We start from the raw sequence: 15915 nt of genomic DNA on the forward strand, positions 1-15915 counted from the left end.
CGACAAATTTGGGACGATTTGCGCACATCGACTAGAACAGACTTCCAAGATCGGTCTCAAGGAAGTCTGGCATCTCAGCGCCAGGATTTCCTAGCATCCGCGCAACCTGCTGGACAGTGCTCATGAAAGAGCCCAGCTGCTTCTCCTCATCGATCTTTCGGTTCTCGGCCTCCTTGCGGAGCTCATCGTCCGTTTTCGGTTTGTCTGTCTGTTCCTGCTCATCTCCCGGCGGGGGAAAGAACACCGACAGGCACCCCTCTTTGGAGATATCGAGAGCCTTGACATCAGCCTGCTCACCTAGTATATCATCCCAACTAGGATTGAACAGTGATGCACCCCAGGACACTTTGGGGGTCATCGACCAGTGACCAACCCCGTACGTGTACTCGTCGAAGCGGGCGAGCTCGAAGACATGCGGCGAGTCTTTGACTTGGAGTTGGATTGTGGCCTTTTCGACGAAACGCTTGACTGGTGCACCATACGAGAACCTCGCCTTGCGCTGGGGGGCAGATCCAATGCTCTTTGCACTCGGGTTCCATTGGAAAGCAATAGAACGCATGAATTTGTCTAGCTCGGGGGATATCTCCTTTTCGGGGCAGAGTTCAAGAGCCTTCACTTCAAGCTGCCAGTCGGACCTATATATAAACTTAGCTTCCAGTAAAATTCCGAAAGGATATTGGGTAGACAAACCTTTCAAAGTCAATCATGCTGATCTGCATGGGCATCTGACGATCAACAGGAGCACCGATCTGTTTGGATTTGAAACAACGGACTCCGTTGACTTCAAACTCCTGCGAGCCAAGAGGAAGAGAGAATTTTGCCTCCACGCGAATTACCGAATCATTGTTCACTTGGTACTCAAAGTTGGCGGAATATTTGGGCATCAGGCTCGGCAGAGATTTGATTTTGGCTTTACCCCAGGGCTTTAGAAAGGTTGATTCCATGATCCGGTCGAAGATCTCATCTTGCTGCAGCCGGATTCTAAAAGATCAGTCAGTCAGTAAATCATCAGATTATGGCGGAGGTGATCACATACCCTGGGAGCAAACGTCCTTCGGTGTTCATATGGGTAAGCATCTCACGAAACTCTGAGAACTCATAAGAAGTGCCATCATTCGGCTTGCGCCACTGTTGCAGGGCGAATGAACCGAACTTTGCTCGCATTTGCAGGAATCCCCGAAATTGAGGAATCACATGCAGTGCTTTCCTAAGGCGGGTGGTGACAATGTTCTTGTTATTGAGCTTGATTTCATCCGCAGTGGTCTTCCAGGTCGCGGTTACGTCTGGGGCCAGCTCCGGTCCACAGATAACAGGCACCGAGAGCCGACCGGACTTTTGCAGGATGACGTGAGTTCTCATAAGCTCTGCCCGGGGCGCCGCAATAAGGAACAGCTTGATTTCCGTCTCGTGCTGGACCATTACCCTCTCCCATAGCTCTCGGAATCGAGATGCAATGATGGACATATCCCCCTCATTATTTCCAGACATGAAAAGGTAGTCTGGGATACCAGGCTTGATGTAGATATTCACGTCATATCTCAATCGAATGGAATCGAGGAGTTCGCGCCGGGCAGTGATGAAGTGGTTGAGCGAGGGGCCATCCGAGGGCCAGAGGAAAGCGAGCTGTAGTATCAAGAGTCGGTCAGTATCCATAGAGTACGAAAGCAAAGTAGGGCGGGCCGAGCGTTATACATACCGTGTAATCCGTGGTAATTCTCGGCGGCTTCCGCATGTCGGACAATCTTTCCTCGTGGCTTTCTTGTGACCGGGCATGGGCAACCTTTGTATTTGAATGCGCGTGAACCTTGGTCCAACGCGCTACTGTAGGCGAAGTCCGCTGCTGCATCAACCGATTCACCATATCCTGAAGCAAATTCTGGGCCTCCAACACCTGTTTTTGCCGTCCCCAGATGTGAACAAGCTTCATGATTATTAGTATATTGAGTCTCTAGATATTGGGGGATTTTAGCAGAAACGGACCTTGGCGTTTCCCGCGCTCATCCTCACATATGCATCTGTCTCCTCGATAATCCGCTGACGGAAGTCGACGTTGGAAATTTCTCCTAAAGTGACTTGTCTAATCCTTCAATGTCTGGGTTAGTTTTAAGACCAGCGACTGCAAAGCTTTATGTACTCACTTCTCTTGAAACACTTGGCACTCATATGGCAAACGATAAGAAGCTATTTGATCGTTAATGGTGGACTTGAGGTTGATGTGAGCATACTTACCATCTGGAGAGAACCCCTTGCGCCACTTTGCCTTGGAATGAGAGTCATTTTGCCCCGATGCAATAGGTGGACACCTAGCTTTGTGTTGCGAAGGAGTAGAAGTAGTGCTTCCTTTTTTGGAATAAAACGGTGGTCGAGGTGTGTCAGTCTGTCCCCTGTTGACAGGGGTACATTGACCTGGTTTGAGATTACGTGCCGAATAATGCGGCCGTGCGAATGTATTGGAAATGCTGGTATTAGGCCCACGCTCATTGAACACTGGCCTCACTGGTGCCTGAGGTCGACCTGTTCTGGGTCCAGTAGGAACTGGTCGGGTTTGAAAGGTGCTTTGACTTGGGACCGGCGATGGCGTGGGTACAGGAGGTACACTTGAGATAGCCCGACCAGTTACAGCAACCTTTGAACTTGTAGGGTGCAGCTGATAGTCAACGGGAGGGCGGTCGTAGTTAATGTCCTCGAAAGCATCCTCATCATCCTCATCGGTACTTTTATTCTCCGTGTACTGGTCGGCATCCCCGTCGTAGATGGTCCCCCGGCCGAAATCTGGACCGGGGCCATAATTGGGTAGTTCCCATGCTATCTAAGTCAGTACGTGTAACCATAATTGAGAACCAAATTATCTCTCACATTTGGCATTGGTATGCTCCCAGCTGGTGGAATTAGTTAGCGAATATCCTTGCAATTATCCACGTGTAAGATATACTTACTCCTTATCATGGGGCTCGGGTAGAGAAGCCATTTCAACGGGGTCTGATAGCGACAGCTGTGCGATGACCGTAGCGATCTCTCACAGGACGGATTGTTGGAATGAGCTAAGTTGGAAGAAGGTGACGCGGTTATCTTGGAAATGTCAAACGGCAGAAGTGAAAGAAAGAGAGGATTAGTAGTTCGCTACCTTTCGATGGAAGTGCGATGAAAGTGCAACGGAACTGAACAAAGATCGACTGCCAGGGCGACTGCTGGGGGGCGACTGAATGCAACTTAAGGAATGCTACTCGTGTGGGAAGTAAAAGAAAGATAAAGGAAGGGAATGAAATATGGATTAACCAATGCGACGAGAAGGGGAAAGAGAGAGGCTGCCCCGGTGGGAGTTATCAAAGAGTAAGAGCATTCATTCATACATGGATGGATTCCTGCCTAGGTGGGCCACAGGGCCGGTTATTGATTACATATGCGTAGATGTAGTAACTAAAGACCTCAAGACTATCCAGGTATATATACAGGACCTTGAGAACATCTCGGCTTGTCCAATATTTGACTTTCTGTACAATGAGAAGATATTGATGGATCAAGACACCCAGAAATCAATGTTCCCGCCGACCTGTTTGGCTGTGAATGGTAAAAGAGACATACTGTGCATTGCATGTTTGGATTAGTGTTATACGAGTCATCTATAGTGGTAAGAAGTCAAGTAAAAGCAAATTCAATAGGAAGTATATAGATCTGATCCTTTGAGATGTCGTTTGATTTTGTTAGGGTTCCGGAGTTATGTTTCTCCGATATCTCCGGTCTCGTATATCCATTCCGCAATCTTGAAGCATCTGGCAAGTGTGATCAGCCTCACTTTTTCAATGATGTATTAATTTGACATTTCAAATCAACCAGGGAACTTCTAGTATGCTAGATATAACTGGAGATTAAGCCTGGCTCTACAAAATGTTCCAGAAATGTCCAAGGCGTTAGTAGATAAACTTCAAAAAAGTAGTTTGACAATATACTGAGTGATGTCTTTGAAGCAAGCTAAAGATGATTTCAATCCACGTGTATGAGATTAGTTGAAAGAATATTGTATATTCACATACTATGTATAGTTTATACCTGCACTTTACTCTACTCCATGTTTTACTATAAGGTAGCAATATATGGATTTGATTGGCTAGACCTCCTTGCCAGACTAAACCTAAAAGGGACGAAAGTGGACAACGCGTCAAGCGCGATTTCTCCTTCTCTGTTGTTGCATTCTGCCCGTCATATCTCTCACACCCCAAATGAGCGATAGCGATTCAGACTCTTCGCCTCGGAGGCGCAGTGCCCGTGAACGCGCCCAATGGATGACCAAGGGAGCTCTGGTTCGAGACGACTCTGATGATGAACTAGGCGTCGAGGACCTTCCATGGGAGTGGATTTACGACACAACTGAGGAAACTACCCAAGAGACCGAGGCCAACCATGATACCCCGGCGAAACGCAGCCGAAGGCGATCCCGTCCGGCGCGCCAAAAACGCAAAATCATTGGCGCACACATGGGTCAATTCCAATGCAAAGTCGGTGATGTGATTCTTTTGAAATCCCCTGAAGCTGGAAAGGACTGGGTTGGCATTGTTACGGAATTTTTGGAGGAGGAGGACGAAGATGAAGAAGACGAGATTGTCAAATCCGCCAATATTATGTGGTTCGCATCCCCCGACGAATTTATGGGCACGAGGAACAAGCGCAGGACCGATGCCTTGCCCAACGAACAGTACATCACACTCGATTTCAACAGCAACCCCTTGACATCAATCAGCGGGAAGGGGGCAGTCATGTCTCAGAGTGTCTTCAATGCCAAATACCCGAATGGACCTCCAAAGAACAAGACTGAATTGGCGGAATACAACAAGTGCATTGTCTGTCGACGAGGCGTGAACCAGGTTCAAGGACGGTACACCGAGGAGTTTGTCTGGGAGGAGATGTACAACGAAAACAACATCCAAGATCTGATCAGCTGGGTCAGGGATGGCTTGAAGGCTTCCAGGAAACGCAAGGCTGCGGACGATGAAGTGAGTTAAACCACACGGTTCCAACTGCAAACCAGCGCTGATTTGGACCATTACAGTATGTCGATACCAAAGAGATCACGGCGCCTGCAACCCCGAGAAAGAAACAACGACTAGCAGCGACGAATGCCACGCCACAATCACAGCGAAAGAAGGCCCTGATGACCCCAACCCATAAACGGTAGGAAACAGTGAGAATGAATGTGCGTCATAAAATAAGACTAACATGTATCAGGATTGTCGTGAAAAAACCACTTGAGTTTACTCCTCTGGGTACCCGTGTCCTCTCACCCACGCATTTTGACTCACCTTACCGTCAGGCTCGGAATTTACTACACGTCTCAACTGTTCCAGACTCATTACCGTGCCGGAAGACCGAGTTCAACACTGTATACAACCATCTTAGCGCTGCGATCATGGAAGGCACAGGCGCTTGTATCTATATCTCCGGTACTCCGGGCACTGGCAAGACTGCCACAGTGCGTGAGGTGGTTGCGCAGCTAAACGGTGCCGTGCATGCAGAAGAGATGGACGATTTCATCTTTGTCGAGATTAACGGCATGAAAGTCACGGACCCGCATCAATCCTACTCCTTACTATGGGAAGCCTTGAAGGGCGACCGAGTATCACCTTCCCACGCATTGGATCTTCTCGAAAGAGAATTCTCAAATCCCTCCCCTCGTCGAGTCTCCTGCGTTGTGCTCATGGACGAATTGGATCAGCTTGTCACAAAGAATCAGTCTGTCATGTATAACTTCTTCAACTGGCCTGCTCTCCGCCATTCGCGCCTCATTGTCCTGGCTGTTGCAAACACCATGGATCTCCCTGAAAGAACCCTAAGCAACAAAATATCTAGTCGTCTCGGTTTAACCCGTATCACATTCCCGGGATACCGTCACACAGATCTAATGGAAATCATCAGTACCCGCCTGGCCAGTGTACCGGGCAATATCGTTGACCCAGACGCCGTTCAATTCGCAAGTCGCAAAGTAGCCGCTGTCAGTGGCGATGCTCGACGAGCCTTAGACATCTGCCGTCGGGCCGTTGAAATCGCCGAGCAAGCAGCCGATGAGGCGGCTGCCGCGGATGAGGCCAAAGACGAGACAGAATCATTGCCTCCTACGCCCAGCAAAACCCCCGGCCGGCGTAACAAGGCTGTCGCAGCCAAAGCAGCCGGAGAATCAGCCATCGTTAAACCTCCTGCAAAGGGTCAGCCGGGGCGCGTCACTATCGCCACTATCAAGCAAGCTATTCACGAAGCTACATCAACTCCACTCCAACAATCATTGCGCTGCCTCCCGCTGTCAGGGAAAATCTTCCTCGCTGCCCTACTAGCCCGCGTCCACCGAACTGGCATTTCGGAATCTACATTTGGCGACGTCCTTGATGAAGCCCGCCGCATCGCCGATGCAGCCGTCGCCGTTGCTGGAGCCGCAGGCGCCGGTGTGAAAGATTTCCTGCTGGGCGGAGGCCCCACTGCTCGCGTGCGGAGCCTGGGCTATGCGGCTATGTTGCTCATGAACTCGGGTGTCCTGGCACTAGAGCAAGGCTCTGGCTCTAAAAGTGTGCTCGGGGGTACTACGATCCCCACTCGCGGCGACCGGAGTAGTAAAGTTCGGCTCAGAGTTGCAGCGGAAGATGTCAGGTCCGCTTTCAGGGAGGATGCTGAGGCTAAGGGCTTTGGTTTGGGTATTGAGCGGTGATGGTCCGGCTTGTCTTTGGGGATTTTTGATACGATACGCTGTAATATAGTTTGCATATGATACCCGTTCAGTCCAGCTGTGTCTTCTGTACTCTAAATCGTAGAGGCTACTTGTACGTGTTGTCTAGCAGGGTCGATTGTCAAGGGTATCGTTTGGCTCAATTGGGGTTTGTATCATACAAAACGTTAGGACTCTTTTTTTAGAGCATGAAACAAACCGTTCCGAGGAAATTTGTCTCGATAGTTACATGTTTGAATATTTTAAGATCAAAGATCTTCCACAGACCGCGCTTAACTCCACATGGTGCCAATAAAAACTTGATGGCAAAAAAAGAAAATAAATACAGGGTATTGAGAAATCGGAACGGAGGGTACGAATGCCAGTGATGCTGGTCATCCCTCTAGTACCGCTGTCTACCGAGAGTGGGGGCCCAGGTTAGAGGGTGAGTCTCCGGGGTAGCGTCTTCGTCCTGCTTCCAGACCTTGATGGTCTTATCCGCTTCGCCCGTGATAAGACGCAAGCCAGTACGATCGAAGGTAGAAGCCATGATACCGGCTTCGGCTTCAAGAGAGCCGGGCTGTGCGGTGGTTTCCGTAGACTGGAAGCGGTGACCAGTCTTCCAATCCCAGAAGGACATGGAACCATCGTCACCACCAGAGAAGAGAACGTTCTCGTCGTTGACAGACAGAGAGTTGATGACAGAGTTCTGACCTTCAAAGTTTTGCATGAAATCGCCCCTGGGGCACATCCACTGCTTGATGCTGCCGGTACTGGCACTGGCAAATGTAAATTCGGAGGGGTGGATGGCGATGTTGCGAACACCCTTTTTGTGGTGTGTCAGAACGCCCATGCTTTTGCCAGCGGCCAAATCCCATAACCGGACTGTGGAGTCCAGCGAGCCGGAGATAATCTGAGGGTCGGCGTCTTGGCACTTGATATCGGCGACAGTGCCTTTGTGTCCACTGAGAACGTGTACGTTGCTGCGCGTCCGCATATCCCAGACTCGGCACACGCCATCACGACCTCCTGTGACTAACAGATCCAGACGAGGGTGAAGGGCAAGTGTGTACACACCGCTGAGGTGACCGTGGTAGTGTCGAATGACCTTGTTTGTCTCCAGATCCCAACACTTGACCATCTTATCCTCACCGCATGAGAAAAGGTACGGGTGCCGGGGTGACACTGCTAAGCCACGGACGGTGGAGATGTGGCCAGTGAGAGTGAGTCGCAATGCGCCCGTCGCCAAATTCCAAATCTTGATTGTGCGATCTCCTGCTCCACTAGCAAACCACTGATTGTTTGGTTCCACTGCCAAAGCCCGCACCCATCCCAGGTGTCCGGAAATAACGCGCATCAGCTTCCAAGGCGCGTGCCACTCGGGCCGCTGTTGATTGGTGGCTGACGGTCTCTGAACCAAACTCTTAGGCTGGTCCTCAGCACCTACTCCCGTGCCCGATGGCCGCCTCACAAGTGACATGGATGAGCCACTACCGTCTGCGGGTGTCTGCGCCTGAATCCTGGGCCGTTTTGTCCGACCGGCTGAAGCTTTCGCCTGTTTCTCGGCGAGAGATCTTGGTAGCTCGGTAATATCTTCATACTCCGCCTTCCGTCGGTAGGAAACGCCGATTGAGCCGTCTGTGAGGGTTGAAGGTGTGACCATCAGGTATTCGGCACCGAAGAGTTCGGCGGTCCGCTTCGCGGACATGCGCACGGCATCATCGGCGGAATGGGGTGCGCTGTAGTCCATTTTGTGTGTGCAAAGAACTGATGTAGAGGGGGTGAGATAAATCGGTCTGCTTTGAAGGATGAGAGCTCCAAAGAATCACACTTCGATGGTGCGCGCGATGAAAAAAGCCTGTGGCTAGTTCGTGACTGCAATCGAGTCCGGAAGGTCAGTCTCGGCACTTGTTTTAAAAGTGCAGTTGATTGAATTAGAATACCGACGCTGCGTCTCTAGCAGCTGCGAGACAAGATATGGTTGAAGATGGTACAAGGACGTGCATGAATCTTTGGATCGAAGTTGCAACGGATGTTCATGCCTGAGGCGCCAATAATTGGCCAACAATTATACCCGGCCAAAACGGGCGGTGAGGTCAGAGGGCGGTGAACCGGGTGTTCTTATTCAGATGATCAGTTCTTAACTATTAAAAGACATATGAATATCTTCATTAATGAGCTAAATTATTCATAAGACCACTTATAACAAGCTATAACAATAGTAATAGCCTGTTGGGTTGTGGGTTGTGGGTTGTGGGTTTACCTACTCTGTAGCGAATCTTGTAACTGCTAGTTCCCGTTCTAGCCTGATTTACCAAATATGTAACGACGGCTACATGAGTCGAATGCGCCCTCCAACTGAATATATTCTCTACTCAATCGTTTTAGAGCAGGAAATTGATACCTACAACTACATTCATTTTGGCCAAATTTTACCCTCTTCGGGAGATCACGAGGCTCAATATTACTGACTCAGCCGCCCAGCTTATCGGAGCTCTTTATCGTAACATTACACTTCCTCCTCCAAAGTCGTCATGGATTCCGATCAGAAATTCCCTCTGCACGAGGCTGCCCGAGAAGGAAGAAGTGAGAGCTTGACCCTTCGTTGTATAAAATAAGCACTAATCTGATTTCCTTAGATGAGGTTGTCGAGTCGTTGCTCAATGTGAGTTGTGCTCCACCTAGAGCCGAGGCTGCCCCGCAACATCAAGCTCGAGCTGGTACTGTTCGGTCTCCAAGAACAAGGCTAATTATTGAAACAGGCAAACCCAAAATCCGCATACGTGAAAGATGATGATGAGCGTCTTCCAATCCACTGGGCTGTGGCCTACAACCGACACCCGGTCGTGGAATTGCTAGTCGCTATGAAGGACTTCGACCCAGATGTAGAAGTGAGTATCGCTATTCTGTCTTCGAAAAGAAACCCCAAGCCTTTTCAAAATTGACTAGCCATCGTCATATAAACTTGCTAAATCAGCATAGGATGGATCCGGCTGGACGCCTCTCATGATTGCAGCTAGCCTGAAAGATGCCGCAGGCGACGCAACGATCGACCTATTACTGCGAAAAGGAGCGGACGTTTCTATCAAAAGTCACACTGGACAGGTCAGCTTTCTGAGACCCGAATTTGGCTACTGGATGTACATGGACTTACCATCTAGTAGAATGCGCTGCATTTCGCCAGTTCCAAGGCCAATCTTTCCACCGTCCGCACCTTGCTTGCCAATAAATGCAGCGCCAGAGTCAAGGATAAACGTGGCCAACTGCCCCTCCACAGAGCAGCCGCAGTAGGGTCTGTGCCTATCTTGAAGCTCCTCTTGGAAGAGGGTAAGAGTCCTGTCAATGCAACGGATGGTGACGGATTAACGGCACTTCATCACGCTATCTCTGAAGGACATGGACCTGCTGCGATCTTTTTGTTGAAGTCAGGAGCAGAGGCGGCAAAGAGAGACAATGAAGGTAGACTGGCGATTCAGCTAGTCCCAGATGACAAGGTAAGCACCTCGCTCTAAATGGGTATCCACTTGGATCAGAATGGCTAATTTATGTTGTATTTATCCAGGTCAAGCAATACATCTTACAGACAGCAGAGAAAGAAGGAATTGAACTTCCTTGATATTTTATGGAGAGGGCTAGGTAGCTCGCAAAACTCAAACTAACGCGGGAATGCTATGCCATTTCACTATCAACCTTCCAAACTTCCAAACTTGTATGATGTCAGAGCATTTATTCCAAATTTTAGTGAGCAGATCAAGCCTGAGATGTCTTCCAGATTTGCCAATCAATATTTTTCTCATTGCTGCCAAAAAGACCAGAACAGAGAGTAAGCCCTGGTTGTTGAATTCGTTCATGCTATGTTTGTCTTGATCCAGCTTGAGCCCTTTCGTATCATATCATGTAAAATTATATTGGTCGAATCGAAAATCCCTTTTTCTATATATATAGGAATAACTAAAGGCATAACATGGTTTCAGTAGTCATTTCAGTGGTCATTTCAATGGTCTACTTGAATGTACCTTTTATGGATAGTTATCTTCTCCTCGTTACGTACTCCGTAATTTATACAACCTTAAAAAGACTTAGTACTATCCTAAGGCAGCACCCCACAACAGGACCCACCTTTCCCTTTCCTCTATCATCCTCCTCCATACATCTTCAGTGATACATTTTCATCTAGTTTTACTTCATCACGGCTGACCAGATTGCTGCTCATAATCACCATGTCTTTTCCGATCGAAGACCCAGAACGAAAAGGACACCAACTCGCGAAGACATGTGAACCACAAAGCGATTTGTTGGGAGTGATGCCATGAGATTGAGTGAGGTACCACTACATAACTATCTCGCTTTGTGGTTCACACATATCCAGGTTCTTCACGAGTTGGTGTCCACTTCCAAAATTGATGAGGCTTTTGAACGCTCAAGGCTACCGTGAAGTTAATATACACCTACGATGTAGCTGGGATCTGTAATGAGAATGGATGATACTATATTTGCTATTACTACCTGGGTAACAGAGGGCATCCTGCGTTTCCCAAGTGATCTAGGCTTTAGATAACATCAAACGCATTCACCGCAGCTTCAGCCGTCACATGCGCACTTGCGGGATTGGCACCAGTCACGAGGCGCCCATCGGTGAGGGCCAGGAGGAGAGACATCTAATGTCGTGTCAGACATACAACAAATCGATGTTTGAACATCGAACTCACATGTGGCTCCCGAGCTTGCAGCGGAGGCCTCAATGGTGGGCCGGTTCCAGCTTTTGATGGCGTCTAGAACACCTTCTTCCTCCTCTCCCTGAGTAGTGAAGCCAGTCACTCTTCGGTTAGCGATAATCGACTTTCCTGTACTCGGGTCAATGATTCCTGGGAAAATTTCACCGCCATGGCACCTAATCAGAATTAGCAATACGTTTAGCTCGGAGGTGCAGTTACCCATACACAGCAGAGATGATAGCACCGTCGGTGTTCATCTTAGATGCAATGCTCTGTAGGCTGTAGGCCCTTAGCTTCTGGGTAGTCGATCAAAAAGGCATGGCCAGCCGAAGCGAAAAATAGGCCATACTGATTTAGTAATGCTCAGCTCGGGTTCCAAGTATCCGTAAAGGAGACGTACGTTGCTGGGGTCGATATCACTCGGTTTCAAGAGATTATCAAGCTTAGAACGGAATTCACTGGAGTGATCCTCCCAGGTAGCTTTGTCTTCATCGTTAAGCCAGTCCTTCTGCTGCGAGAGCCAGTCAGGTTGGTAAGATCCGGTCTCCGACACTAGCTCGACATCGAATCCTGCCTTCTTGAAGACAAGGAAAGGGTGCAAAGCTTCAGTGATAAACAAGCCTAAGTCAAGTTGCCGTTATTTCTGATCTTAAGCTGTCTTTCGAAATAGAGGCTTACCAGTCTCTTTGCCCTCCGGGTACAGAGGAGCATGAGCGGAGGTGATTGCAATGAGAGCTTTGCGAGGGGGGGGGCCATTTTCTTTTGCTGGTCTATTATACGTGAATATTTATTATAAGGTGACCCAATCAATCAGACGACTTTGATCACGGCGTGGACTTCCAACAAGCAGACTGGCGGTATTCTATCTTCGTTGGAGCTAGGGCCCTCTCTCGATGACGTCATGGCAAGCCGAGGTTACTCCGGCAGAATTTGTCATCCTCTCCACAATATTGCCTGATTTCGGTGCCTTGTTCTAACCCAATACAGCAGGCGGTGTAGTCCGGCTCTCCGCTTTATTGTGATCGGCCCGTAATTTGGCCACCTCACTGATGTGCCGAGTCAGAAAGATCATGCCCTGGGTCAAGCATTAGCCCTTGTTCTGAAACTCAATGAGATATACTTTTTTACCAAATAACACATGAGCGATTATGGTCATCATGATGTAGATCATATGCTAGCTTCAAAAATTTTCGCCTGCTTTTTTTTGTGAATTGGTCCTCATGCTTTTCATCGAACGCTCTTTCCATTTTTACGCTCTTCATCCCTCTTGTTCCATCGCTGTTGCCATGACAGGAACGCACTCATGCGCTTCCTCAATAACATCACGATGGCGAGCAACATGACGGGTCAAATTCTACCACCAACTACACCAACCGTGACCTCCGACATCGAATTTTGCCTGTAATTCTCCTATCTCCTATAGGGTCCACCACCATTACTTCCACTGGTTCAACCGGTGTATTTGCTTAGAGTACATCTACAGCTACCTCGGCATCAAGCGGGGCTGGTAGTGCGGCGAGTACTATTTTGCTCCTCCTTTTGCATTTGTGGGCGTTGCAGTTGCTGGCATACTGGCCTTTCAAGCCGAGGTGGGTATTCAGTGGGAGAGGTTTAGAGTTCTAAGGAGTTGTGCGGAATGTATGTGAGTACAGGGAAGAAAGAAGAAGCACGGTCTTTGGAGCTTTTGGTACATCTGCGAAATCGATCCTCTTTGTGCCCTATATTACAATGGAGCTACTCGAGCTGTTACCTTGCCACGAGAGACTAGATGGCACATGCGGTAGGTGCTATCCAGAGAAGTTGAAAAGGGGGAAGTATGTCTAAAATGTCAAGTTTCTGGACTTTCCAAAGAATGTAGGGCTGCATATTTGAGCACCCAGTTTTTCTGGAAGTGAATATTTCTGGCGTCGGGCTAGGTACATATAAACGGTGGCCTTTCCTCTGAAAACTCACAACATTCCTTATCGATTATCATTGCCCTGCCCTGACCTGCTGTGTTGAGCTTTCCTATCCACCGAGCTAGGTCTGCGCGTCAAGAATAAACAGCATGGCCTCCTCAACACCATTGACGAAACGATCCCTCTCTGGGCAAGGACCTCCGGGAGATGAACCTTCAACCTCGCCCGCAAAAAGGCGCCGGGTCAATTCCGCGGAGCAGATTTCCACTGAGATGACAGTCGCACCCGAAAGCCCCAGCGACCGACAGATTACCAAAGCAGAGACCTTGATCGAACGTACCTTCAGCTTAAGAAATGCATTCGGTGATGATAATTTCCCAATAGAATGCGATTGTCCCCCTTTGCGCGGCCGATCCGACTACCGCGCCTGGAGCCGCAAAATGAGGCATATTCTGAGCCGCAATTTTCTTTTGGATTTGGTTGAGGGCAAAATCGGCCAACTTTCTCAAGCACATCACCTGGAACCCCAATTAGACAGCCTGAATGAGGCGGCGCGGGAAATCATTAACACAAACCTATCTGCCACGACCAGGCTGATTGTTCGCAACATTCGAAACCCACAGAAGATGTGGGAGAAGCTGGAGAAGCACTGCAAACCTTCTGATTGGAGTTTGGTGCGATCTGGCTGGCTTGAGTTGCAAAAAATCAAATACAGCCAATGTTATGATATCTGGGATTATGTGTATAAGGTGGATGATGCGTGGAGATGCATCTGCCTTGACCAGGAGGACATTCTTGAGAAACACGAATTTGCCCGTTGTGCCAGTCTCATGTGCTCTTTGGATACGACTAAGTGGGAAACTTGGAAGATGGGGTTTCTCACTGGGCGCAGTATCAATATACCGAGCTGGGCAAGCCTAGTTGAGAGCTTGACGTCAGCGGAGGACAAGGGCATTGTATCGGATTTGATTGGCATTGCAATTTGATTGTTTCTTGGGAGGGGCCGCGTGGGTATAGAAACCTGATAGGAGTGTGTCCACGTGCGTGATACTAGCGATGGGTCTCGAAATATCCAGTTTTAATTGTGGGGTTTACAGATAGATGAGGGAAGTTTAAGCGATCTATTCGGCTCCACATTGTTCAATTTATTGATCCCAAGGTTAAGCTTGGTCATTGACTATTCTCCTAACAACATCTCTCTCGTCTTGTATTTCACAAATCCAAAAGCGTATCAACCAGGTTGGAGGGCTGCTCAAAGAAATCAAACATCACGATTCCCACACGCTTGCCCTTCTGCTTCTTCAGGAAAGGCACTAGCTGCTGGTTAACTCCACCAGCCGGTGTATAGTGGGTGCCGTTTCCAAGTGCCATGATCCGAGGCCAATCGGGAGGGTTGTTGACGATGTTGTTACTAGACGCCCATGTCCAGAAGAGACTGTTCGGGTGCTGGGTAGTGGCTTTATGGATGTTTTCCGTCGTGGCGTTGTACTTCCACCTGATGTTCTCAACCGCACTGGACCCAGTCGGCGTGAGCGGCTGGTAGTAGTCCTCGATGTAGGCGCTCAAGTTCTTGTCCGAGTTGTACACCAGGTCGATGGCGGCGCCGTTATCATTCCAGAGATTGGGCGAGAAGTGCAGGCCGGGAAGTGCGGCTGTGTAGTTATCCGGAAGCTGGTCCAGGTCGAAACGGCGCATGAGAGTAATTTTGCCACGTGCGTCGCCCAAGGTACCCAATTCATCCTTGGTTTGCTTGAAATAATGGCGCGCAGCGGGGCTGGTGAGGGTATTGAAGAGCTCCAACTGCACAGCCGCGTTGTTTTCGGCGTACAGAGCTGTCGAGCCCTGGTACTGGAATGACAGGAAAATGGTCTCCGAGGGGTGATCATCTAGCCACTTGTAGAAGCCAAAGAGCACATCATTGACACTAGCTTTCTCCGACAGCAGGGCCTGGGCATGGTAGAAGATGAGAGTGGTGTTTGTTGGATCGAAGGCATATCGCAGATCAAATGCCCGGATTCCCATGTCGAGCATGTTGATGAAATTGATGTCCTGGCACGTCAATGCCTCTGGCACCGGAACAACGACCTGGTTGAGATCTGTGATGCCCCGAAGGGCATCTTGTGTCGCCTGGTTGTAACTTCCCGTGGCGCTGTCGTGGGTGCCGGGGATGTTCATATGAACGAGCAAAGTGTTGTCGTGGTATTTCTTCATCCATTCCGATTTTCCCCCTGTGACCTTTTTGTACGATCCAAAGATCGGAGCAGCATTGTCAAGGACTGTATGCAGTGCGTAGTCCGCGAGGGCGGCGGACGCCAGCGGAATGGCCATGGCCATAACAAGGGAAGCCTTCCACATCATTGTAAAAGTGAGAGATGAGTCGACCGATAATCAAATATCCTGATCAAAGGGACTAGAATATATAATGTTATATAGTTTTTGCTAAGCATCTGATATCGGCAGGATTCTGCAGGGGTAATGCCGAGACCCGAAATCGGAAACATCGGGAAATTGCATCTCGATCGGACGACACGACGTTGAGAACAATCGTTTAGCCGAAAGTTGGTTATATACTATATGCCGAGCCACGTGGTTGCTAGCACCTCTCAGGTTGGCCTGC

The 15915-nt window shown here is 49.1% G+C and overlaps 7 protein-coding genes across 7 annotated transcripts; 3 read left to right on the forward strand and 4 right to left on the reverse strand.

The window, feature by feature from the left end:
- Positions 1 to 31: 31 nt before the first annotated feature.
- N7518_001664 (uncharacterized protein) lies at positions 32 to 2968 on the reverse strand (the record flags this gene model as incomplete). The annotated part of the gene is made up of 9 exons (XM_057182592.1): positions 32 to 635; positions 691 to 981; positions 1037 to 1623; positions 1697 to 1921; positions 1981 to 2083; positions 2139 to 2181; positions 2230 to 2805; positions 2857 to 2879; positions 2937 to 2968. 9 exons carry the CDS (start codon positions 2966 to 2968, stop codon positions 32 to 34), a joined length of 2484 nt encoding a protein of 827 aa, XP_057044042.1.
- Positions 2969 to 4217: 1249 nt separating this feature from the next.
- N7518_001665 (origin recognition complex subunit 1) lies at positions 4218 to 6688 on the forward strand (the record flags this gene model as incomplete). The annotated part of the gene is made up of 3 exons (XM_057182593.1): positions 4218 to 4988; positions 5045 to 5166; positions 5221 to 6688. The coding sequence occupies 3 exons, from the start codon at positions 4218 to 4220 to the stop codon at positions 6686 to 6688; spliced, it is 2361 nt and encodes a 786-aa protein (XP_057044043.1).
- A 400-nt stretch (positions 6689 to 7088) lies between these two features.
- Positions 7089 to 8435, reverse strand: N7518_001666 (WD40 repeat domain-containing protein; the record flags this gene model as incomplete). The annotated part of the gene is made up of 1 exon (XM_057182594.1): positions 7089 to 8435. One exon carries the CDS (start codon positions 8433 to 8435, stop codon positions 7089 to 7091), a length of 1347 nt encoding a protein of 448 aa, XP_057044044.1.
- Positions 8436 to 9219: 784 nt separating this feature from the next.
- On the forward strand, positions 9220 to 10301 carry N7518_001667 (ankyrin repeat domain-containing protein; the record flags this gene model as incomplete). Its single annotated transcript, XM_057182595.1, has 6 exons — positions 9220 to 9271; positions 9325 to 9350; positions 9448 to 9576; positions 9668 to 9790; positions 9850 to 10179; positions 10248 to 10301. The coding sequence occupies 6 exons, from the start codon at positions 9220 to 9222 to the stop codon at positions 10299 to 10301; spliced, it is 714 nt and encodes a 237-aa protein (XP_057044045.1).
- Positions 10302 to 11266: 965 nt separating this feature from the next.
- On the reverse strand, positions 11267 to 12741 carry N7518_001668 (uncharacterized protein; the record flags this gene model as incomplete). Its single annotated transcript, XM_057182596.1, has 6 exons — positions 11267 to 11343; positions 11395 to 11576; positions 11626 to 11696; positions 11750 to 12021; positions 12079 to 12135; positions 12702 to 12741. 6 exons carry the CDS (start codon positions 12739 to 12741, stop codon positions 11267 to 11269), a joined length of 699 nt encoding a protein of 232 aa, XP_057044046.1.
- Positions 12742 to 13447: 706 nt separating this feature from the next.
- Positions 13448 to 14284, forward strand: N7518_001669 (uncharacterized protein; the record flags this gene model as incomplete). The annotated part of the gene is made up of 1 exon (XM_057182597.1): positions 13448 to 14284. One exon carries the CDS (start codon positions 13448 to 13450, stop codon positions 14282 to 14284), a length of 837 nt encoding a protein of 278 aa, XP_057044047.1.
- A 226-nt stretch (positions 14285 to 14510) lies between these two features.
- N7518_001670 (phosphatidylinositol-specific phospholipase C) lies at positions 14511 to 15656 on the reverse strand (the record flags this gene model as incomplete). The annotated part of the gene is made up of 1 exon (XM_057182598.1): positions 14511 to 15656. The coding sequence occupies one exon, from the start codon at positions 15654 to 15656 to the stop codon at positions 14511 to 14513; it is 1146 nt and encodes a 381-aa protein (XP_057044048.1).
- Positions 15657 to 15915: the final 259 nt, after the last annotated feature.

The sequence above is a fragment of the Penicillium psychrosexuale genome, assembly GCF_028828465.1.
Source record: "Penicillium psychrosexuale strain IBT 29551 chromosome Unknown utg000002l, whole genome shotgun sequence".
Lineage (NCBI taxonomy): Eukaryota > Fungi > Ascomycota > Eurotiomycetes > Eurotiales > Aspergillaceae > Penicillium > Penicillium psychrosexuale.